At 47.4% G+C, this 25,262-nt stretch overlaps 1 protein-coding gene across 5 annotated transcripts in view; it reads left to right on the top strand.

The window, feature by feature from the left end:
- Positions 1–25,262, top strand: part of TET3 (tet methylcytosine dioxygenase 3) — a 111,549-nt gene that overhangs the window by 42,659 nt on the left and 43,628 nt on the right. For all 5 annotated transcript variants that reach the window (XM_088796087.1, XM_088796088.1, XM_088796086.1 and 2 more), the window contains one exon: positions 15,082–17,221. In XM_088796087.1, coding sequence (XP_088652213.1) covers positions 15,082–17,221 — 2,140 coding nt within the window. The remainder of the gene's footprint in view (positions 1–15,081; positions 17,222–25,262) is intronic.

Below are 25,262 nucleotides of genomic sequence, written 5' to 3'. Positions count from 1 at the left end.
TGTTTAATCCTCATGATAACCCTATGAGGTTAGGTACTGTTTTTAACCCACAATTTACAGATTATGAAATGAGGCACAGAGAGGTTAACTAACTTGCCCCAGGTCACAGAGCTAGGAAGCAGTGGGGGCAAGATTTGAACTAAACATTCTTATCGTAAATTCTATATACTGGACATAAAATGGAATATCGCAGTGGTTTTATCTTGTATTTATCTGATTAATGAAGTCGAGTATTTTTTTATATATTTATTTTCTATTCCCTTTTTATGAACTATCATAACATTTTAAAACCATTCCCCTATTGTTGGGGTGCTTAGGTTACTTGTAATTCTTTGCTAATTAATGCTTCTGGGAAAATCTTTGGCACATGTAACTTTTTTATTTCTTCTGTTGTCTTATTAATTTTGTTTACATTTTCTGAAGTGAGATTAAGAGTAGTACTTAGTAGTTAAAAATGGCTGTGCTCTTTTGGATTGCTGTGTGATCTTGAGAAAGTTTCTTAACCTTTCTGTGTTATCAATGGAGGTAACTGTCTATCTTGTAGGACTTTGTAATGATTGGAGGAGATAAATGAGTGTGCAGTGATTAGCATGATACTCGGCACATTGTAAGCGTGTTCCATCAGAGTTATGTCGAGACTTTTCCTAGTTCCTCCTTTTCTTTTCTTTTTTCCCCTGAAACCATATTAATTACTATTGGGTCAGAAGGCATGAACAGTCGCAGTCCTGTGCTTCTGCCAGATATGATGACCTCAGGGAATTTGGCCTCGTTTCAGCTTTTTCCACGAGCATCACCCTAGCCTTTGAGAGATCTGCTCTATCTGTCCATTTTGTAGCAGGAAAATGTTTTATTGCTATGTACATAGTAACCACAGGAACCAGCACCTCCCCTCACCTCACACAAGAACACCCTCTGCCAACATGTGTCCGTCTTGCGACGTTAGACCTCACCCTCCCAGGTTTGCTGTCTGCAGAGTGAGCAGATGTGGAGCGTGCAGACACCGGACAAGGCTAGCCAGTGTACACTCACGTACACACACTCACATTTACACAAACAGGCAGATGTACACATCCTCTCAAAGGTTCCCCTAAAAGGTTTTTATGCCACTCACTGCATATTTTGTCAGTAAGTCCCAGAAGAGGAGAATCGTCTTAGGAGATGAACAATTGTTCACATCTAGATGTGGCGTGCTGTGAATACAGCCCCTGTGCTAGTAGAGGGGTGGGGCTGTCCTTTTGGGGAGGAGCAGAAGGAATGGGCTTTGTGTGGGGAGCACTGAACTGTAGGACTAGGGAACAGGATGGAGCTGGACGGTCCAACTCCTTGAACAGCGGCTGGAGGGGTGGAGCAGCGGAGCTGGTGGTGCCGGCGGTTGGGAAAGCGCTGTGGGACTTACTGGCCAGCTGGGTGGGGAGCAGCCACTGCTGTCTTGGAGTCCCCTGAGAATTCATTCTTGGAGATTCCACTGGAGAGAATGCGCCCCACACTGGCCTGCCTCCTGGCCACTGGCCCTTGTGGAGGTTGACTGCAGACTTACTCATGCTGGCTGCAAATACCTTCCTGGACCTGTTTCCTCTAAGCTGGTGCTGAACTGCTTTTGATGTGTCGCTCCTCTGAGAGTCGGGAACGACTTGGAACTCCTGGTGGTATATCTGCATCTTTCATTGTGTTAGGGACCAAATGAGGTATCTGAGGGGTGGAGTTCTGCACCTCTCCAACCTTGCCTGGTGTGTGTGGAGGGGTGCTCTGGAGCCCCTTGGGTGGGGAGGACAGGCTGTTACTGAATACTGTGGATTTCCAGTGCTGTGGCGGGCCACCTGTGGGGATCTGGGAGCATAAGCAGGAAGCAGGCTGTAGAGCAGAAGGCACGTGGCACCTCGGGAGTCCTGACAAGGCAGGGTGCAGGGGAAGATTCCAGCAGAGGTTTCTAGACCCCCCCAGGGAAGCCCTGGAATTTTCGGAAGATGAGACTTGTGACTGGGGGTGGTGATGCTGTATACACATGTCATCTCTTCATGAAGTAGAGTGAGGGCCAGGTCTCTTCTCAGATCTGAGAAGGGCATTTACTCTGCCCATCTTCTAGTAACAGACCCCTGCTGCCCCCAGATGAGGGGAGTTCACCCCCCAGCCAGGGCAAGGCCAACCCTGGGATGGACCAGAGCCCTCCAGAGATACTGTGAGGCAGGGAAGAGACCTGGTAAGGCTGGGTGTGCGTGTCCCAGTGAGGACAGGGTGGGGTTTTGTACCTGGAAGGTGGCTGTAAGAAGGGCCAGAGTAGATACCTTTGGTGGACCTTTCTCTAGAGGGCAGGTGGGGGGCAGCCTGTTGAGATCAGTTGTCAGGTTCCTGAGTCCTTTGTGGCAAAGGCATGCCTGACGGCATTGGACGTTTTCAGACCTCTCCTGTGTGTCCACTGACGGGTGGATCACTAATGCTGCCCAGAGCTGCTTCAGGCTGTCCTCTCAAAGTCCAGGGGTGAAGACGCTTGTACCAACCAGGTCCCTGGAAGAAGATGCAGCAGAGCTTTTTGAACACACACTGAGCACTCTGCTAGATTCTGAAGGCGTGATGGAGAGCTTGACGCCTAGGAGCTTACAGCGTGGTTGGTCACACACTCTTAGGAGAATATCCCCAACAGACGGTGGTTGTGTCTGCTGCCTGTAGGATCTGGTTCGGACCTTGTAGTGGGCAGGACTGGTCAAGGGGACTTTATCAGCAAAGGGTGGACTGTCGTTCCTTGTCTCATCGTCTACATTTAATCATTTGCCTCCAAAACCTCGCATCATCCCTGTGTCTCTGCGGTTGCCTTACTTCAGGCCCTTATTATCACTGATCTGGACAGTGGCATTGTCTCCCAAATGGTCTTCAAGCCACTGACCTTGAACTCTGCAGCCCGCGAGCTCTATGGGAATGTGTGAGTGCCCCTCCTGAAACGTCAATCTGCCCTTTTGTGTTCATGCTGTGAGCTACACACCTGCCCGCCCCACACTTTATGCCCAGGATATGCCCAGCGGCTTACCCTTCCCTAAACAGTTTACCCTTCCCGGGCCGCCATCCAATGATTCTGTGCCTTGTGGTGCCGCTGCTCCCTTCATCTGGAATCCCTCCTCCATCCCCCTCCTCTGGATATTTACCTGTTGTTCGAGCCTCATCCTGAAGGTTACTTTGAGGTGAAACCTTTACTGACACACATGTTTGCCTGCCCAGAGGGAATGGACCCCACCCCGCAGCCTGCCCTCCAGGCCCCTGTATTGACTGTTTTCACTGCACTCATCTGCTGTAGGGAATTTTTTTGTTTATAGTTCTGTTTCTTGCCTTTCACTTTATAAACGTCTTGATATTCCTGAAATAAACAGTCTGGTGTATCGTTGGTTAAGAAGCCACCCCAGAATTCAGTGACATAAAACAACAGTCATTTTATTATGCTCACGGAGTCGGTGGACCCAGACGCCAGAAAGGATGCAGCGTGGGTAGTTTGTCTCTGGTCCTTGATGTTTAGAGCCTCACCTGGGAAGGCTCAAAAGCTAGAGGCAACTTGACAGCTGGGCTGGAATCCTCGGAGGGCTCCCTCACTCACACGTTTGGTAGGTGACGCCAGCTGTTGGCTGGGACCTCAGCTGGGAATGTCAGCGGGACACCTACACATACCCTTTCCACGTGGCCTGGGTTTCCTCACAGCGTGGTGGCTGGGCTCCAAGAGTAAGTGTCCCAGGAGAACCAGGCAGAAGCTGTATTGCCTTGTATAATCGAGCTTTGGAAACCATGCAGTGTCCCTTCCATCATTGTCCCAATCCCTCCTGGATTCAAAGGGAGGGAATGCTGACCCGCCTCTCCATGGGAAAAATGCGTGTGGGATAGAGGGCTTGTAGTGGCCATCTTTGGAAAATAAAATCTGTCACACTAGATGTATGCAAATGGCATTCTAAAAATATGAAGGTTGAACAAGGGTGGAATGTGAGGAAGAGTTATGGAGTTGGTGGCCGGGAGTCTTGAGGGAGGGCCACATAGCAACAGCAGAGCTCGTAGGGGGGAGAAAACACTGTGTGCATGTGTGCGCGTGCACGCGTGTGGATGGTGGGGGCAGTTGTTTGGGGTGTGTAGAATTGCTTAAAGGAGCCACGGTCAGGTTGGACAATTTAAAAAATGTGCACCCACACCAAGGCCGACATCAGGAGAGCAGGAACAGAAAGGGAGGAGATAGAATAGAGTAGAGAGGCATCCGTGTTTAGAATTGTTTGGATCTGGTGACGGACTGCGTTGGAAGAACATGGATGATGTTGGGTTGAGAACGTTGGTGAGAGCAAGAACAATCGCAGAAACAGATGAGCTGGAGAAGGAGCTGTTGGAGGTGGGGGAGGATTTGGTTCCGTTCTAGGGAAGCTGACTCACGTTCCAGAGGTTGGAGTTCGCTGGAGGCAGACAAAAGGCAGGCACTGAGGAGCATCTCCGAGTGGCCTTTGTTGGATCCCAGAGGGGAGTGACAGTCGAGGGAGAAAGTGTGGAGGGTTTCAGCGTTGGGTCATGTCTGATCTGGGAGTTTGAAAGGGCCGAGGCTAGCATTCATCCTCTTCCTCCACCATTGTCCTGCCTCCCTGCCAATAATCACCAAATAACTGGTTGGTTTTCTTTTCAACTTCTCTGTTGATAAGAGCTTGCTACCTCCTGCTTGTTAGAGGGGCGGGGTTTGTTTGATGCATATTTTAGTGTCTCAATATTAAAACTCTTCCCTAAATTGAGCCTAAGTTCTCTCTAAAGTGTTACCTGTTTTCTAATTCCACCTCTTAGGGCCACTCAAAACGAGTCTAATTTTTTTTCCAAACGACAGAACCTTAGACGTTTAAAGACCTTCTCGAGTTTTGTCTTCTTCAGAACCAAAGGGACCCGTTGCTGTCATGGTTTTGAGCTGTTCTGCATGCTCTCCTCTGTGCCCCCCTCAGAGGTACAGCCCCAAAGAGAAGCCTGTGTTTTAGGTAGGGACTGTCTGGACAGAACGGGGTTACCACTGCCTGTCACAGGGCCCGTTGTAGTCAGTTCTGTGTATCTAACTGTAGGTTGGGACCCATTAGTGGGCTGTGACGTCCACCTAGAAGGTTGCAGCCTGCAAGAAAGAGAGAGGTGGGGAGGGAGGGAATCATGAGCCTAGTAAGGGGAAATACTATTTTGCAAACTTGTCACATATCTAAGTATATAATAGATCATGGTATACAATGTATTTCTTACTATGGATTGTAATAAAAAAAGTTTGGAAACACCCTGGGTTGTCAGACCCTTTGAAGCTGCAAGTCACATCCTGTTGAGTGTACCATTGGGTGTCCTACCCCTCCTGAATGCTAAGACATCTTTATGTGACTACTGCTATCGTCATGTGCTACTTCCATCTTTAATTTGCACAGATGTGGTTTGGAGCATAAGGATAGGACCCTACTTACCCTGTTAGATTTTTTAGTTTTCTGTAACGTGTTCACCTTTTGGACTTGGTTCTGTCACTTAACATAGGCTTGTCCCGCCTATTTCCAGCATCTGCCTATTTAGTAAGTGTGCCTTCGCTATCGTTACTGACAGCTATGTTGAACAGGACAGTTCTGAGGACCGAGCCCTGTAGCAGACCGCTAAAGACTTTCCCCCTAGCAGATACGCCACTCGCACTTTGAGCATGGCCATTCAGCCAGCGGTGAGCCAGCCGAGCCAGCCTGGAATTCTCTGTAGCTGGCCCTCAGAGGGATCACAGTGGACCTTGCGGAATTGAATGTTTACAGCCTGAGTCACAAACCCAAATGCCTACGGGGGCTTGGCGGTAACACAAATGAATGAAGTGATAATTAATTCAGGCAGTTGATAAGTGATCCCTGACCCTTGGCCTTGGTTTCAAGAAGGCGGTGCCGCACAGTGAAGCTGCTGGTGAGCTGGAGCCATAGCCCGTGTTCAGTCGTAGACAGCGTTGCCAGGCAGGAGTGTGGATCTTCGAGAAAATCTTGGTTTCATGTGAAATTGGCAAAACAAACAGATAAAAACCTAACACTGCACAGGTTTCCCCTGCTATCTGAAAGTACCGTGTTCCTATGAAACCTTTTGTAAGCCGAAATGGTGTAAAGTGAAGAAGCAATTATCATTAATTTATACGGAAACTTTCTGGAGTATTCCCAGATCCAAAAAATAATCGACCAAATCATACACAAAACGCTAAATTAAGTCCAGTTTTACACTAAGCATAGCACCCTTACCAGCTCTCTTAGGCTTCTCTGATGCCTGAGGACACATCTTGCTAACGGATGCACAAGATAAATCTAGATAAAACAGGGGTGCTCACACACACAGTTCAGTGTTACGGGGCTTGATGCTGAGCGTAGTTCTCAGGGAAAGAGCGTGGAGGCGCCATTCCTGCTACTCATGGGATATGCTGCTCATGGCAGATGCTGGCTGGCAGCAAAACAAACACTGAATCCTATTTCCACTTTTTTTTTTTTTTTTTTGGTAAAAGTGAAAATCCTCTTCAGATTTCTTTCGGTTAGCAAAAGCAGGTACTAATATGAGTCTTTCATAAAAGGTAAAGGGCAAATGCGATCTTTCAGAAAATGAGATACCCGTATAGGCCAAACAAAACTGATCTGTGGCCCATTTGGCCTGCAGCCCTGAGTGTGTGTGTGGCCTGTCAGCCAGGTTGTCCTCTCACCTCCTAGTCCAAGGACCACGTGACACAAAAAAGTAAGACTAGTTGGACGTTGATGGGTTGATGGTCTTCCTTGACCGACTCCTGTGGTTCCTTTAGTTACCCACTCAGGAATGTCACCTGGGGCTGTTCTCACTGTCCTGAAAGTTGGGGGTAACGCTTGCCCTTTTCTCACCTGTTGGCACCTTCCCCTGATGACAAATTTCCTCCGGGATCACCAGCAAGTGTGAGGAATATATCAGTGGGATCCTCTGGCCAGGAAACTGGAATTTAGAGTTTCTTAAAGTCTCCCCGGTTTCACTTCCCTCGTCTTTCTGTCTGTTCTTCCCTTTCTTCTCTTTTTGGTCCAAAGAGCATTTTCCTCTCCAGGGAATTCAGAGCCACAGCAGTGGGCCTAACCGTTCCTTGTTCTTATTGACACACCGCAAATAACTTTTTAAATCCTTTTCATTATCTTGACCATTTTGGGGAAGCCTCAGCTCGTGTAGCATTAGTCTTTCTGGCATTGTTTTTGTAAATCCATGCTGCTCTTCCACGTTTCTTCTTGCGTATGCAAGCTCCTGCTGGCTCTTACACATACGCATGGAAACTGAGCACTTCAGAGTTTGTAGCCTTTGCAGATACATGAGTTTAGGTTTCTAAGAAGGAAGGAAGGAAGGGAGTGCTGGGTGATCAGCCCCATTCCTAGAGGAAAGGTATTTGTTCCTAGTTCAGAAAGATAGTCCTCCATCAGGGAAAGGCTGGCAGCTTCGTGGCCATGGGGATGGGAGGCCTCTCACTGGACTGAGAATGGGTTACTGCAGTGGCTATGCTCAGGAGGCACAGAGCAGGAAGATTTGGACCTTGTCTTGAAGGAACCATCATCTGCTGGGGGAGGCAGCTGCTTGAGTAATGGTAGTGGCATGTGATACGTGCTAACAGAGGCCCATACCAGGTGCCGTGGGAACCCGCCACAGGTAATTCTGCTAACCAGATCAGGGAGGAGGCGACACTGTAGGATGAGCCAGAGTGACCTCACAGAGGCTGGGAGGGCATTCCAGGCAATGAGAACTGCATTGGCAAGGTTCAGAAAAGCACGCTGGAAAAGCATGAAGGTTCTTTGTGGCCAGGTTTGGGACAGTGACGAGGATGAGGCAGGAACCACAGGCTGGGGCCTCTGCTCACCTCCCACAGGGCTGATCCCAAATCCCAGCTTCCCACCACCACTTTGGCGCCCATGACTCCATGGCTGACAGCCTGGGGACTAGGATCATTTTGCCATCTGTTTAATACTCTTAGGTTCTACGTGAGGGACTAGTTTGTTTTTCTTAACTTTTTATTTTGATAGAATTTTAAAACTTACAGAAAAGTTGCAAGAAGAATACCTGGGACTCCCACATACCAAAATCGTTTACATTTTGCCTATTTGCTTTATCATTTTCTGTATGTGTATATTTATTTTATATGTACAGTCACAGCACATAACCTTTAAGTTAACACCCGACTGTATATATGATGGAGGTATATATACCACCTAGCCTCAGTGTGTAGTAGGTTATGCCATATAGGTTCGTGTAAGGGGTGTTTGCAGAATGACAAAATTGTCTAATAACATCTCAGAATGTATCCTTGTCATTCAATGGCACGTGACTAATTTTTCTGAACCATTTGAGAATAAGTTCAAGGTGCCATGTCCCTTTACACCAAATACTTCAGTGTGTGTGTGTGTGTGTGTGTGTGCGCCTTAAGGACAAGAATATTCTTCTACATAATCATAGTATAATGAGCCAATCAAGAAGATTGAGATTGACACAATATGGTCTTATCCACACCCACACTCAAATTTCATCCGTTGTCACAATGATGTACTTTATAGCTGTTTTTCCCCAGGTCTGACCCATGAGCATACATTTTGCTGTCCTGTTTCCTTAGTGTAAGCTGGGAGAGATGTTTGTCTTCCCTGTCTTTGAAAAAAATGTTTTGCTTTATTTATTTAACTATATCTAAAAACGTTTTTAATTACAGTTGACATACAATATTCTATTATTTTCAGGTGTGCAACAGAGTGATTAGGTATTTATATAACTTGTAAGGTGATCATCTCAATAAATCTAGTACCCATCTGACACCATACATAGTTATTACAATATTATTGACTATATTCCTTATGCTATACCCTACATCCCCATGATTACTTTTTAATAACCAGTTTGTACTTCTTAATCCCTTCCCCATTTTCACTCATGCCCTCAGTCCCCCTCCCATCTGACAACCATCAAAATCTTCTCTGAATCTCTGAGTTTGTTTCTGTTTTGTTTGTTCGTTTATCTTGTTTTTAGATTTGACATATAAATGAAATCAATGGCGTTTGTCTTTCTCTGTATAACCTTCTCCACTCAGCACAATACCATCAATGTACATCCATGTTGTTATAGATGGCAAGATTTAATTCTCTTTTATGGCTGAGTAATATTCCGTTGTATATATGTATCACCTCTTCTCTATCCATCCATTGACGGACACCCAGATTGCTTCCATATATTGGCTATTGTAAACAATGCTGCAGTGAACATATGAGGTGTGATCACAAAATATGGTGAAAGTTTAAATTTAAAAAAATTATTAAAGTAAAAGACACATTGCCGTTAATCCCTCTCAAAATGCTCCCCCTTGCTTCCCACACACTCATTCCATCGTTCTTGCCACTTCCTGAAGCAGTTCCGGAAGTCCTCTTTGTGAGTATATTTAGTTGCACTGTTGTGGTTGCCTCAATGTACTGAATCAATTCAAAATGTTTTCCTTTCATGGTCATTTTTGCTTTGGGGAAGAGCCAGAAGTTGCATGGTGCCAGATCCAGTAAATAAGGTGGATGAGGACACACTGTAATGTTTCTGTTGGACAGAAATTGCCATATCAGAAGTGATGTGTGACACGGAGCCTTTCTGTTGAGATCAACAAATACAGTGAATGCTGCTCCCGAGGGCCATCCAAAGGAAAGGCAGGGATCTTCAATATGGGAAGCAGTGCGTCGAACTTTAGTAACACTATGTGACAAGTTTCAACTTGTTCGGGGCAGTTGGTTGGGTGTGAACTATGGTTGAGAGAAGGTGTGTTTTAAAGTGTGCCATAAATCATCCTCCATCATGACAACACACCATGTCACACATCTCTTCTGATATATGGCAATTTCTGTCAAATAAAAACATTATAGTGTGTCCTCGTCCACCTTATTCACTGGATCTGGCACCTTTTGACTTCTGGTTCTTTCCCAAAGTCAAAATGATTCAGGACATTGAGGCAGCCATGACAGCACAACTAAAGACACTCATGAGAGAGAACTTCCAGAACTGCTTGAGAAAGTGGCAAGAATGATGGGATAAGTGTGTTCGAAGTCAGGGGGAGTATTTTGAGGGGGATTAATGGCAATGTGCCTTTTGCTATAATAAGTTTTTTTTTTAATTTAAAAATTCACCATATTGTTTGATTACATGTAATATGAATACACATGTCCCTTCGAATTAGTGTTTTGCATTTCTTCAGATAAGTACCCAGAAGTGGGATTACTGGGTGCTTCTTTGTCTCTCGTTATAGCCTTTGTTTTAAAGCCTATTTTGTCTGGTACAAGTATTGCTACCCCAGCTTTTGGTTTGTTTCTATCTCTTTTCAGTGTGTCTTTGGATCTGAAGTGAGTTTCTTGTAGGCAGCATATGCATGGGTCTTGTTTTCTTTCTTTCTTTCTTTTTTAAAACTTTTGTTTATTTGAAGTATGTTTTTCCAGGACCCATCAGAGCCAAGTCAAGTAGTTGTTTCAATCTAGTTGTGGAGGGTGCAGCTCACAGTGCCGCATGTGGGGATCAAACCGGCAACCTTGTTGTTAAGAGCACCCCGTTCTAACCAACTGAGCTAACCAGCCGCCCCCATGGGTCTTCTTATCCATTCAGCCATACTATGTCTTTTTTTTCTTTTTCTTTTTTAAAGATTTTATTGGGGAAGGGGAACAGGACTTTATTGGGGAACAGTGTGTACTTCCAGGACTTTTTTCCCAAGTCAAGTTGTCCTTTCAATCTTAGTTGTGGAGGGTGCCGTTCAGCTTCAAGTTGTTGTCCTTTCAGTCTTAGTTGTGGAGGGCGCAGCTCAGCTCCAGGTCCAGTTGCCGTTTTTTCTAGTTGCAGGGGGCACAGCCCACCATCCCTTGCGGGAGTTGAAACTGGCAACCTTGTGGTTGAGAAGATGCGCTCCAACCAACTGAGCCATCCGGGAGGCAGCTCAGCTCAAGGTGCCATGTTCAATCTTAGTTGCAGGGGGCAGAGCCCACCATCCCTTGCGGGACTCGAGATGTTGAACCGGCAACCTTGTGGTTGAGAGCCCACTGGCCCATGTGGGAATCGAACCGGCAGCCTTCGGAGTTAGGAGCATGGAGCTTTAACCACCTGAGCCACCAGGCCGGCCCCATATTATGTCTTTTGATTGGAGCATTTAACCCATCTACATTGAAAGAAATTGTTGTAGTTATTTACATTGAAAGAAATAAAAATGTAGTTATTGCTATTTTACTCATATTATTTTTATCTTTTTTTTTTTCTTCTTAAAGAAGTCCCTTTATTTCTTGTAATACTGGTTTGGTGGTGATGTATTCCTTTAGCTTTTTCTTGTCTTGGATGCTCTTTATCTGTCCTTTGATTCTAAATGATTAGCCTTCCTGGGTAGACTAATCTTGATTGTATGTCCTTGCTTTTCATCACTTTGAATATTTCCTGCCAATCCCTTCTGGCCTGCAAAGTTTCTATTTGAGAAATCAGCTGACAGTCTATGGGAACTCCCTTGTAGATAACTGCTTTTCTTTTGCTGTTTTTGAGATTCTCTTTTTGTCTTTGTCTTTACCCTTTGGCATTTTAATTATAATGTGTCTTGGTGTTGGCCTCTTTGGGTTCATCTTGTTTGGGACTCTCTGCTCTTCCTGGGCTTGTATGTCTATTTCCTTTGCCAGGTTAGGGGAAGGTTTCCATCATTACTTCTTCATAAGGTGTTCAATTCCTTGCTCTCTCTCTTCTCCTTCTGGGACCCCTATAACACGAATGTTGGCACTCTTGTCCCAGAGGCCCCTTAAATGATCCTCATTTTTTTGGATTCTTTTTTCTTTTTGTTCTTCAGCTTGGGTGTTTTCTGCTACCTCATCTCCTAAATTACTGATTCAGAACTCTGCTTCATCTACTCTACTGTTGATTCCCTCTAATCTATTGTTTATTTCAGTTACTGTATTCTTCATTTCTGACTGGCTCTTGTTTGTTTTCTGTCTCCATTTTTATGTTTCCTATCTTTGTTGAAGTTCTCCCTGAGATCACTGAGCATTCTTATAATCAGTGTTTTGAACAGTGCATCTGGTAGGTTGCTTGTCTCCATTTTGTTTAGTTCCTTTTCTGGAGCTTTGTTCTGTTCTCTCACTTGGCACATGTTTCTTTGTCTCCCCATTTTGGCTGCCTCCCTCTGTTTGTTTTTACGTATTAGATAGAACTGCTTTGACTCCCAGTCTTTAGAGTGTCCTTATGTAGTAGGTGACCTGTGGGACCCAGTAGAGCAGTCTACCTGGTCACCTGAGCCAAGTGTACTAGGTGGGTCCCTTGTGTGGGTTGTGTGTGCCCTCCTGTTGTAGTTGAGCCTTGGTTGCTGTTTGCACATCTGTAGGAGGGATTGACCCTTAGGCTGATTGGTTGTGAAGACTGGTCATGACTGATAGAGGAGCTGCTGTGCAAGAGCTGACCCTATGGAGCAGGATTTGCTTTAGCAGGGCCCTGGTGCCTGCTCAGTCTGCCCTTCGGGTGTGTCATCCACAGAGGCAGCCTGATGGTGCTCCAGGGTGCTGATCCCAGGGCCTCCAGGGATGGGCCCCACCACATGCCAAGTTCAGCCACAGCTTGTACCCTGCCTGGGGCCACTTGGTATGATTTACAAAGCCATCCACAGATGTCCACCACCAGGGCTGAGCTTGGAGGTGCCTGGGAGAGGCTAAGGTGTGAACTGAGGCCTTCTGCTGCTGATGCTGGGCCTGGGGCTTCTTAACAACAAGTACAGGGCACACCAAGGCCAGATGCTGCTTGTTTGTGGTTTGTGAACCTTTGAGAGGTTTTGGGAAATTCCACAGCATGAGCCAAGTCAGGTCATTTTTATGGAAAAGCCACTGGAAGAGGCTTGGGTGGGCCCACAAGTTATATGGGACAGGATCTCAGGGAATCACTAGGGTGAATAGCCAGGTTGATGGAAACTCAGTCTGCATGTTGGGAGTGGGGAGGGCTCAACAGAGGAACAGTGGCTTCTGTCAGCACTTCTGTTTGGAAGAAAGCTGCCCCTCCGGTCCTTACCCTGAAACCACACAATTCAGTTCCTCCCTGTCTGTCTCTGACGCCTTTGGAGCTGCTGCCGCAGCACTGGAGCTCAGAGTGAGTGAGGTCATCAGCGAGTAAGTCCGTGCACAGGCCCTTTAAGAGGAATGCCGGGAACTTCAGCAGCCCTCTATCTCTCTCACCCATAATCTCCACTGGTTTTCACAGCCAGAAGTTGTGGGGACTTCTCTTCCGGAATCCTGGGCTGAGGAGCTTGCTGTGGGTCTGGGACCCCTTGCTCCTTAGGGGGACTTCCACAACTGAGATATCCTTCCTGATTTTTAACTGCCACACGTGGGTGTGGGACTGGTCCTTCTTCAACTCTGCCCCTCCTACCAGTCTCTACATGGCTTCTTTTTTTTTTTAAATTTTTTTTTAAATGGTGGAATATTGGGGAACAATGTGTTTTTTCAGGGCCCATCAGCTCCAAGTCAAGTCGTTGTCCTTCAGTCTACTTGTGGAGGGTGCAGCTCAGGTCCAAGTCCAGTCGCCATTTTCAATCTTAGTTGCAGGGGACGCAGCCCACCATCCCATGTGGGAATCGAACCGGCAACCCTGTTGTTAAGAGCTCGCACTCTAACCAACTGAGCCATACGGCCATCCTTAATGGCTTCTTTTATATGTCCTTAGTTATAGGACTTCTGTTCAGCTAGACTTCAGGTGATTCTCAATAATGGTTCTTTAGTTTAATTGTAATTTTGATGTGATCCTGAGAGGATGCAAGCACAGTGTTTACCTACTCCGCCGTTTGACCAGTTGCCTTTGAATTTTTTGAAGAGAGCAATCCAAGTGCTTTCCGGCATGTCCCTTCACTTTGGGTTTATCTGATGTTTCCTCATCATTAGGTTTATCTGATGTTTCCTCATGATTAGGTTCAGGTGTATGTGTTGGCTGGACTTCTGTGTGACTGATGATATATTCTTCTTGTATCATATCAAGAGGCACATGATGTTGGTTTGTCCCGATATTGATGGTGATGATAACTGATCATTTGGTAAAGGTCGTGTGTGCCAGATTTCTCCACTATGAAGTTATTGTAATGAAGTAACTTTGGAGGACACGTTTTAGGACCATGTATATATCCTGTGCCTGGCAAGCTTTCACCTACTAGTTGTAGCATCTACTGATGACTTCTATATATATCATTCCTTTTCATGTATATATATATAATTAGCATTCTACAGTAAGGAAGAGCTTTCCTTTCTGGAGGGATGAATCTTGAATACTCCATTCTGCATCTTTGCATTAGCTTTTAACTTGCTAGACTGGGGCCCCTGGGCCCCTTCCTCTTGTGCCCTCCCCTGCTCTGTGCTTTGGTGGACATCAGCTGTGTAATGGTGCTTCCTGGGCTTAGGGAGAGGCCTGGATCTTCTTCCAAGCGGTAACCGGCTCGTCATAGGCATGACTGGCTCAGCATGGGGCTAAACACATGCTGTGTCAAATCATCAGTGTTTCCCTCAGACCTGGGGCTGGGAGTGGGAATGTTGTCTTGTCCCAGACTCTGAACTCAGCCTGGGTTTAAGTGAAGACAGTGACAGACAGAGAAAAGAAATGTGGGTTCCTTTCCACTGAGAAGCTATAGCTGACCCTTGGTCTCAGCTGAATTTGTTAATCAAAGCTGCTCGTTCCTTACATACACTTCACACTTATGGCACTTTGTCACCTGGTGTACTTGGGTAGCTTTCTTTCCCCCTTGACCGTGGGCCTGGTGTCCCCTGGATCATTGCGAGTAAAAGGCCTTCTGTGCATCTTTAACAAATACTTCGTTTCAGGGGAGTCTCATCAGTGTGCTCGATCTGAGGCTCTAACACTTATGCGCGTCACTCAGAATTAGGAGCGCTTAAAGATCTGCCTTCCATTTCTGCTGGCACAGCTAGCTGAGAAAGGAGGTGTGGGAAGGTGAGCTGAGGTTCAAGCTACATCAGAAATAGAGAGGGTTTACCAGAAAAGCAGGCTTTAGGGGTGCACCTGAGTCGTATTAAGTAGGACGAGCTTTTCAAATACTATGGCTCATCTTTTTCCTTATTTTTTTTTCTCTCTCTTTCTTTCTCTCTTCAGACAGGCTCAGAGCTCAGCCCAGTTGATGGACCTGTTCCAGGTCAGATGGACTCAGGGCCAGTGTACCATGGGGACTCAAGGCAGCTAAGCGCCTCAGGGGCGCCGGTCAATGGTGCTAGAGAACCCGCTGGACCCAGCCTGCTGGGGGCTGGGGGTCCTTGGCGAGTAGACCAGAAGCCCGACTGGGACGCTACCCCAGGCCCAGCCCACACTGCTCGCCTGGAAGATGCCCACGATCTGGTGGCCTTTTCGGCTGTGGCCGAAGCTGTGTCCTCTTATGGGGCCCTTAGCACCCGGCTCTATGAAACCTTCAACCGTGAGATGAGTCGCGAGGCTGGGAACAACAGCAGGGGACCCGGGTCAGGGCCCGAGAGCTGCTCTGCTGGCAGTGAAGACCTTGACACGCTGCAGACAGCCCTGGCCCTCGCTCGGCATGGCATGAAACCACCCAACTGCACCTGCGATGGCCCAGAATGCCCTGACTACCTCGAGTGGCTGGAGGGGAAGATCAAGTCTGTGGTCGTGGAGGGAGGGGAGCAGCGGGCCAGGCTCCCAGGGACTCTGCCTCCGGGTGAGGCTGGCCTCCCAGCACCAAGCACGAGGCCACGCCTCAGCTCCGAGGCCCCCCAGGTACCTCCCCCAGAGGGTCTGCCTCTGTCCCAGAGTGCCCTGAGTATCGCCAAGGAGAAAAACATCAGCCTGCAGACCGCCATCGCCATTGAAGCCCTCACACAGCTCTCCTCTGCCCTCCCCCAGCCTTCTCACTCCACCTCCCAGGCTTCTTGCCCCCTTCCTGAGGCCTTGTCCCCTCCCGCCCCTTTCAGATCTCCCCAGTCCTACCTCCGGGCCCCCTCGTGGCCTGTGGTCCCCCCTGAAGAGCACTCATCCTTTGCTCCTGAGAGCCCTGCCTTCCCTCCAGCAACTCCTAGAACAGAGTTTCCTGAAGCATGGGGCACTGACACCCGACCAGCAACACCCCGGAGCTCTTGGCCCATGCCCCGCCCAAGCCCTGACCCCATGGCTGAACTGGAGCAGTTGTTGGGCAGCGCCAGTGATTACATCCAGTCAGTATTCAAGCGGCCCGAGGCCCAGCCCACCAAGCCCAAGGTCAAGGTTGAGGTGCCCTCTTCCTCCCCAGCCCCAGCTCCATCCCCATCCCCTGTTCTCCAGAGGGAAGCTCCTACACCATCCTCTGAGCCTGACACCCACCAGAAGGCCCAGACCGCCCTGCAGCAGCACCTCCACCATAAGCGCAGTCTCTTCCTGGACCAGGCCCACGATGCCTCCTTTCCTGCTCCCGTGGAACCTCCTGCGCCCAGTTGGTGGGCACCATCAAGCTCGCCTGTGCCACGGCCTCCAGACAGACTGCCCAAGGAGAAGAAAAAGAAGCCCCTGACACCAGTTGGAGGTCCCCTGGGAACTGAGAAAGTTGCTCCTGGGATCAAGCCCAGTGTCCGGAAGCCCATTCAGATCAAGAAGTCCAGGCCGCGGGAAGCGCAGCCTCTCTTCCCGCCTCTGAGGCAAATCGTCCTGGAAGGGCTGAGGCCCCCAGCCTCTGAGGAGGCACAGGCACACCCACCTCTCCCCGCCCCCGCCTCACAGGGCTCTGCTGTTCCCCTGCCCCCAGAACCTTCTCTTGCGCTATTTGCACCTAGTCCCTCCGGGGACAGCCTGCTGCCCCCTACTCAGGAAATGAGGTCCCCCAGCCCCATGGCAACCCTGCAGCCAGGCTCCGCTGGCCCTCTTCCCCCCGCCGATGACAAGCTGGAAGAGCTCATTCGGCAGTTTGAGGCTGAATTTGGGGATAGCTTTGGGCTTCCTGGCCCCCCGTCTGTTCCCATTCAGGATCCCGAGAACCAGCCAACATGTCTCCCAGCCCCTGAGAGCCCTTTTGCCACCCGCTCCCCCAAGCAAATCAAGATCGAATCTTCAGGGGCAGTGACTGTGCTCTCAACCACCTGCTTCCATTCAGAGGAGGGGGGCCAGGAGGCCACGCCCACCAAGGCCGAGCATCCACTCACACCCACGCTCAGCGGCTTCCTGGAGTCCCCTCTTAAGTACCTGGACACACCCACCAAGAGTCTGCTGGACACACCTGCCAAGAGAGCCCAGGCCGAGTTCCCCACCTGCGACTGCGTTGGTAATTCCTCCTGGGTGTTGGGGAAGGGCAGAGGGATGTGGTCTGGTAGGCTTGGGTTTCTAGGCTCTCTTTCATCTGGCAGTTATTGCATGCCAGCTACCACTCGGGGCCTTGGGGACCCAGAAACGAGCTCACAGGCCAGAGCAAAAGACATTTAAGGGAACTAATGCTGATGCTGTGTGGCACATGGCATATCAGTGGAGATGGGCACAGGTGCCTCGTTGCACAGATTGAGGTGATGGCATCTTAGAGGCCTTCCTGTGGGAGGTGGTGCTTGTGCTGAGGTTTGAGCTTGGTGGCTGTGAGAGGGTGGGGCTTATTTGGACTGTTCTTGGTCTGGGGGGAACAGAAAGGGAGGGGTCTTGTGGGGATGAACAAAAGGCGGCCTGAGAGGCATGCAGGGGTCAAATCTTGCAGAGCCCAGAGAGCCGAGGTAGGGAGTTTGACTGACTCTCATAGGTCATAGGTGCGCCTGGGGCTTTGAAGGCCAGTAATGACCTGTCACCTTGTGCTTCTGAAAGCTTATACTGGCCTGCGGTGGAGAGGAAAGATGGGTGGGGAGAGCTGTGAGAAAGGTGTCTTGAGCCACACAGGAAATCACAAGGGTCTGGACTGAAAGGGTGGGTGGGTGAGGGGCGCAGAGTGAGTGGGATTGAGGGCCTCTGAGGAAGAGGGTGTGTGGGGATGAGGACAGCTCATCCTCTGCCTTGGTGGTGGGGGTCACTGAGTGCACAGACTTGGAGGAGGAGTGATGAGGTCTGTTTGGACAAGCTGAGTTTAAAGGGGCCGAGAGACTGGAGATCGGGGGTAGGGCTTTGGACATAGTTAGCATCCAGCTGTGGTATAGGTGAGATCACGGAGGAATCAGGTCCGTTTCTTGTCTTCTGGAGTCAGAGCAGACACAGGCCTGTGAGAACTGTTTCCATGGACTTCTGCTATCTCGGGCCGGGAGGTGGGGGTTGCTGATACATGATCCACTCTAGACTCTGGGTTCTCTGGCATTTATGGTGTTCCCTAAAAGATACCTGTGTTTCAGATGTTGATGCTGATGGTGAATATGTTGAATTCTTGTGATTTTATGACACACGACAGGTCCTACCAAAAAGCTGTCTTCTCTGTTAAAAGCCATTAATATTAAGTCAATTGTGTGATTTGTTGGGATGCTGTGTCCTTATCAATGAGGAGGAGGAGGTGGGCTGTCCTGCCCCACCCAACCACCCCAGACTCCTGGGGTGCAGAGCATAAGGGTCAGTGACAAGGAATCACTTGGGGAGCAGGGAAGCGTTGGCCCCAGGCTTCTATCCAGGCGTGAACACATGTGCGGGGTTCTGCCAGATGCTTACAGATGTGCTCCGGGCTTGTGGTTCCCACCGAGCGCTAACACTGTTTATTACTGGACTAATGATAGGACTTTGAGGGCCCCTTCCCAGCGTTGGGAGAGGCTTGTTTTGATCATAGCAATTGGGCCCCTTTTACCATTTTCTCTCTGTGTTTATAGGTATCTGTCCTATTTGCCTCGTGTTAGGTGTTTCTCCTGCTCCTTCGGGGTAGGAAGCATCCTTACCTAGTGCTTAGGACATAGTGGAGCCTTCATAAATATTTTAATTGTTTATTCAATGATGTGGATATTGTGCTTGAGCAAACAAGTTTTTTTATTTGAATTCTAATTCTCTCACTTCCTCGCGTGTAAAACGAAAATGGTAATAGTACGCGCTTTCCAGGGCTGTTGCGAAGATTCAATTAGTTCCTATGTGTGAAGCACTTACAACTCCACCTGGCACACAGTAAGCACAGAGGATATTAGCTGTTATGAAGCACATTGAATTCAGTAAGACAAGAAAAAGAAGGGAAAACATACATCTCATAAAGGAAGAAAAGTGTTGGCTGTTAACTGAACTCATCAATCATTTATTGATTACCTAGCTCTGTGCTAACTACCAATAAGAATAAAAATCAAGAGAAATAGTTCCTCTCTGAAGGACCCTGTGGTTTGTTTGAAGAGATAATATAAAGAATAAAATATTCAGTCACGCATTCAGCAGGTGTCTGCCGGGTTCTGTGCTAGCGTCGGGCAGTGGCTAAACTGTTAGGAGTGCTCTGAAACACCAGGCTTGGTTGTCATTATGGAGGGTAATATTTTATTTAACAAACTTGTTTAGAGCTGGGTCCTGAAAAATGTAGTGAACACAGATGGGGAGAGACGAGCAGGAATTCTGGGCTACAGCTAGGCAGTTGGACTCTTAACCCATGTCACACAATGATTGAGATTGTTTAGTTGAGAAACGAGTCCTAACTCAAACAGTGGTATTAGGAATGAAGAGAGCCAAAGAAGAAGGGATTCACTGGGAAACAGTTTTTTGAGGTGCTGAGGTTTATGTGAGGGAGAGCCATCCTGTTCTCCAGAAGTGTCTGGTCCCCACATCTGGACAGGTGCTTCCATCAGCTGCTACGGGAGAATTATCTTTGTGAATTCAAGCTCAGGACAAGGGTTAGAAATAAAGCTGCTCACTCTGGGATTCATGTTGAATGGGAACCATCTCCTATTCCAGAAACTCACCCCTCAGCTGTGGTAGGTAGAGGGGTGCAGATTGCATGTCACTGTAAGGAAGAATTTCTGTAGACGAGATAGTAAAATTTGGAGACGCCATTAAGTGCTCATAACAAATGATTGATAATTAAGTACTACCGTGTTTCCCTGAAAATAAGACCTTGCTGGACCATCAGTTCTAATGTGTCTTTTGGAGCAAAAATTAATATAAGACCCAGTCTTATAGTATATTATATAAGACCCGGTCTTACAGTAAAATAAGATGGGGTCTTATATTAATTTTTGCATTAGAGCTGATGGTCCGGCTAGGTCTTTTTCTTTTTCTTTTTTTTAAAGAGTTTATTGGGGAAGGGAACAGGACTTTATTGGGGAACAGTGTGTACTTCCAGGACTTTTTTTCCAAGTCAAGTCGTTATCCTTTCAATCTTAGTTGTGGAGGGTGCCATTCAGCTTCAAGTTGTCCTTTCAGTCTTAGTTGTGGAGGGTGCAACTCAGCTCCAGGTCCAGTTGCCATTGCTAGTTGCAGAGGCCCAGCCCACCATCCCTTGCGGGAGTCAAACCAGCAACTTTGTGGTTGAGAGGACGCGCTCCAACCAACTGAGCCATCCGGGAGGCAGCTCAGCTCAAGGTGCCGTGTTCAATCTGTTTCAGGGGGCACTGCCCACCATCCCTTGCGGGACTCAAGGAATTGAACTGGCAACCTTGTGGTTGAGAGCCCACTGGCCCATGTGGAAATCGAACCAGCAGCCTTCGGAGTTAGGAGCACAGAGCTCCAACCGCCTGAGCCACTGGGCCGGCCCCTAGGTCTAATTTTGGGGGAAACATGGTAGAAAAACAACTTTATAAAAGTGTAGAAAGGTTGTATAGCATAGCAAAAGAGACATTCAAGCTCTGTGATGATTTTTACCAAATAAGCAATTTTGGCCAATACAGGCATCACCAGGTAAAAAAACAAAAACAAACAAAAAACCCCAAACACCCAGAGTACTGTTTTATCTTTGTATAAAGACCATGGGTTTCTGAAGGTATAGATGGAATTCATATGAACTTGTTCTCTGAATCTGGAAATACTAGAATTAAATGCACCCTTTGAGGCTTCAAAGAAATAAATTTAAAAGACGTGAAAGGAAATACTTGACTCCAAAAGGTAGTACGACATGTATAAGTTTGAGAAAACTTAGTACAAATTGAAGTTCTATATTGAATTATTGGAGGAAGAGAATATTGATATATTTCTAATGTTCGGAGGCACACATTGGCGATCTTGCCAGCTACGCCTTAACCATCCTAAAATCACGGTCAGAGACAGGACAGTGAGCTGCAGGAACTGTGGGCTAGGCACTCCTGTATTTTATCTGTTCTCAGAAATGGGGAAATTCACAAGGAGACCCAGTTTAGGACAAGGAATGAGTCCAAATGATGTTTTAGTGAGAAAAGCATCCTTTGAGACCATCTGCTTATCGTTTTATAGATAAACAGGTCTGTGTTAATTTTTAAGTCTTGTCTTCATGTCTCTGAGGCACAGTCTACAAGCAGCTGGAGACATTAAACCATAACAAAAGCAGATTGGGAGACAAAGATGTTAGGGGTTGCCCTTCATAGAAATTCTGTATTTTTAACCAGTTGATCGTCCTGCCCTAAAAAAAAATATATATATATATCTAAAGACCAATACAAGAAAAACATCTCCTTTGCCTGGGACGTAGTAAAAGTTTGGGTGAAGGAGGTATATTCCAGCAACTGTGGTTAACAGTGGGGTCCACTAGGTCACTTCCATATGGACCATGGTTCTGAAAGGGGGGGCACAGATAACTCATCTCTTTTTACACTCATGTAAAGTCTACTTCCTACAGTTTTTATGAGAATGTATTCCCCCCGCCCCCCATATTCAGTTTGAGCTGAAGAGGAACTTCATCTTTTAAAATTTTTTTAGGTGATAGGATATTTGGACACCAGTATGAAGGTGGGGAATCTGACTCTGGGTAGGCGGGTATCAGAAAGAACTCCCTCGAGGAGGTGATGTCTGATCTGAGTTTTAAAGGATAAGTAGAAATTTAATAGATTAAGAGGGAGATGATAGAGTGTACCAGGCAAGGGCATCCACATTAAGATGTGGAGATGAGAAAACAGGGAAACACGAGTCGTGCTGGAGTGACTGGTGTGTTAGATGAAAGACTGGGAGTGGCCAGAGAGGACAGTTTCAAGGTAAGCGGGGATGGTACCAAAGGCAGAAAAACCAGTTTCCAAGCTCAGGTGTAGTTCAGACAAGAAATAATGGGTGCCTGAACTAACATGGACATTGAGTAGGAGGGAGGAGACAAGGGGGTGGAAAAGAGAAAGAATAAGAAAAAGAATGAACTGATTCGGTGACCAGGTGGATTTGGGAGGAAGGAGGAAGAAGCAGTCACAGGTAACTCCCGAGGTTCCAGGTTAGATGATTGCGTGGAATGGTGGTGCCAGTTACCAAGATTTGAAATACTGGGAGGGAAGCAAGTTTGGACCTGCAGCCTTTGAGATGTCTGGAAGTGTGTTTCTGGTTGGATCTGTCTGTGCATTGGTGGTTCTTCAGAAAACTCATGGCAGTTGAAGTTTCAGTTAGGGTCATTTCACCAGGACAAATATATAGCTCAAGAAGAGGCCTGAGAATGGAGGATACTAACATTTAGGGGAGAGAATCTCAAACAGGAAGCAATGAAGGAGGTGTGGAAGAGATGTGGAAAGAAATTGAGGAGAGGATAGGTTAAAGAACCAACAGATAGTTTGGGAGGTTGAGAAAGTTAACAGCACAGGTACTGAAGAAGGGTCAAGATTTAATGCTGGATTCTTCTTTGTCTTACATTACATATTGCATGTGCACTAGTCTTTTCAATTAAATCCCAGGTTCTTTAAAAATTGGGACTTAATGTTGTATTGCTAAAGCATCTAGACTGGTGCTGAGCATATGGTAAGTACTCTACATGTTTTTTAGTTAACTGGTCAACCTTATTCTACCTCCGTATTTAAACTCTCCAAAGACATCAGATCAGTTTAGGAATGATCCCCTTACCTTTAATCTTTGTCATCAGTGAATGTGCCCATTGTTATAAAGGATTTCTGTCTACTACCGGCAGGCCCAGTATGCTGCCCATGAATTCACAGGCAACTGACCTGAGATTTTAGTTCAAAAATGTTCATCCAGCACACCTGATCCAGGGTAGGACCCAAACATCTGCCATTCTCCACATAGATTTGTGGCTGCCAGGAGGTATTGTGCTAGCAGCCACTGGTTGTCATAAAGTACAATCTAATTAGTCACATAAGCTAAGCTGTTCAGCTTTAAGTTCACAAAAATTACATCGGGAAACTAAGGCATTATATAGGATTGTTTGGAAAAAGAAGATAGCTACTATAAAAGCTTTGTGTGATCTTGACACCTATGTATTGCCAGTTATCAACCGTCTCTCTGTATCAGTATTATAAAGAAAATAAATTCCTCAGCCTATGTGTACACCTGGCCATGAGATCCTCCACTGATAAACTGTGGGTGCCCTAGTCTCCGTGTAGAGAGAGAGGGAAAGGTGGAAGGTGCATTTAGAAATTAAGGGTCCCTCTTTCTGTTAGGCAGTAAGGAGTAGTTTCTCGTGTGCAGTATCTCTTGCTGATAGCAGAAAGGATACATTTCCTTCTCTCCCCAGCCTAGTGCAGAAGTGGAAAGAGCATATTTTTCTATTTTAATAAGTATAAAATTAGGTACACAGAGCAAAGAAAAGCACCTACAGCCACATAACCAGCATTTTCTCAAAAATTGTATTTTGCTCTCCCAAGCTCTACCCCAGAGCTTTCTATATGTATTTTAGAAAAAAAAAACTTCACTTCTGCGCCCACAGTTCAAAGTGAGACATGAACATATTTTTCTTTAAGAAGAGTTGAGCTGTTTCCTTGCTCTATCACTTTACTTCTATGGAAAATGAAGAAAGATTACACCAGAGAGTAAAAGGGAAAATGGTGACTTAACAACAAGATACCAAAATATCCCTTTCCTGAAACTTAGTGAAAGGAACCACGAAACAAAAATAAGGGAGAGGCTTTCCAGTCAAGATGGAGGAGTAGGTAAATGCTATGCTTGCATCCTCTCACAACCACATCAGAATTACAACTTGACTACAGAACAACCATCATGGAGAATCACCTGAAGTCTAGCTGAACAGAAGTCCTACAACCAAGGACATACAGAAGATGCCACATTGAGACACGGAGACACGGAATGGGCTGGTCCCACACCTTTGTGTGAAAGTTAAAAATTGGGAGGGATATCTCAGCTATGGAGCTCTCCCCTGAGGAGTGAGGGGTTCCAGCCCCACACAAGACTCCCCAGCCAAGGTTCCAGTGTCGCAAAGAGAAGTCCCACAACTTTTGGCTGTGAAAACCAGCGGAGATTGTGGCTGAGTGAGATGGAGAGCTGCTGAAGTCCCAGGTGTTCCTCTTAAATGGCCTGCACACGGCACACAGACTTATTCACTGAAGGCATCACTCGCTCTGAGCTCTAGCACTGGGGCAGCAGCTCAAAAGGTGCCAGGGACACGTAGGGAGGAACTGAATTGCCTGGCTTCAGGGCGAGGGCTAGAGAGGCAGCTTTCTCCCAGACAGAAGTGCTGGAAGGTGCCTTCTTCCTTTGTTGGCCCTCCCACCTCCAGGCATGCATACGCAGGTGGCTGCCGTACCTGAGTCTCCATCAACCTGGCTAACACTAGTCTCCCCATCCTGGTGATTCCCTGAGACCCTGGCACACCCAACTTGTGGGCCCACCCAAGCCTCTTCCAGTGGCTTTTACATACAAACGACCTTGGCTCATGCTGCAGAATTTCCTAAAACCTCTCAAAGGTTCACAAACTGCAGACAAACAGCATCTGGCCTCAGCATGCCCCGTACCTCTTGCTGAGCAACCCCAAAACTGGCTTTGACAGCGCCAGCCATGGTTTGCAGCTTGGCCTATTCCAAGTACCTTCAGTCCCAGCCCTGGTGGCAGACATCTGCAAATGGCTTTGTGGCTCATTCCAGCTGGCCCTGGGCAGGGCACAGGCTGTAGCTGAACTTGGCCTGTGGCGGGGCCCTTCCAAGGAGGCGCTAGGGCCGGCATGCCTGGTCGCTGGCTTTGGACCAAGCTGGAGCACCACCAGGTTATCTCCTAGGAACACACCCAAAGGGCAGACTTGGCAGGCACCAGAGCCCTGCTAAAGCAAATCCTGCTCCATAGGGTCAGCTCTTGCACAACAGCTCCTCTATCAGTCATGGCCAGTCTTCACAACCAATCAGCCTAAGGGTCAATCCCTCCTACAGACGTGCAAACAGCAACCAAGACTCAACTACAACAGGAGGGCGCACACAGCCCACACAAGGGACACACCTAGAGGACGCGGCTCAGGTGACCAGGGAGACTTTACCACTGGGCCCCACAGGGCACCTACTACATAGTAACACTAAACACTGGGAGACAAAGCAGTTCTACCTGATACA

This window comes from Rhinolophus sinicus, chromosome 2 (assembly GCF_057876585.1).
Source record: "Rhinolophus sinicus isolate RSI-liver-muscle chromosome 2, RSI-T2T, whole genome shotgun sequence".
NCBI lineage: Eukaryota > Metazoa > Chordata > Mammalia > Chiroptera > Rhinolophidae > Rhinolophus > Rhinolophus sinicus.
The sequence above is the reverse complement of the archived record's forward strand: the minus strand, read 5'-3'. Positions and strand labels throughout refer to the sequence as shown.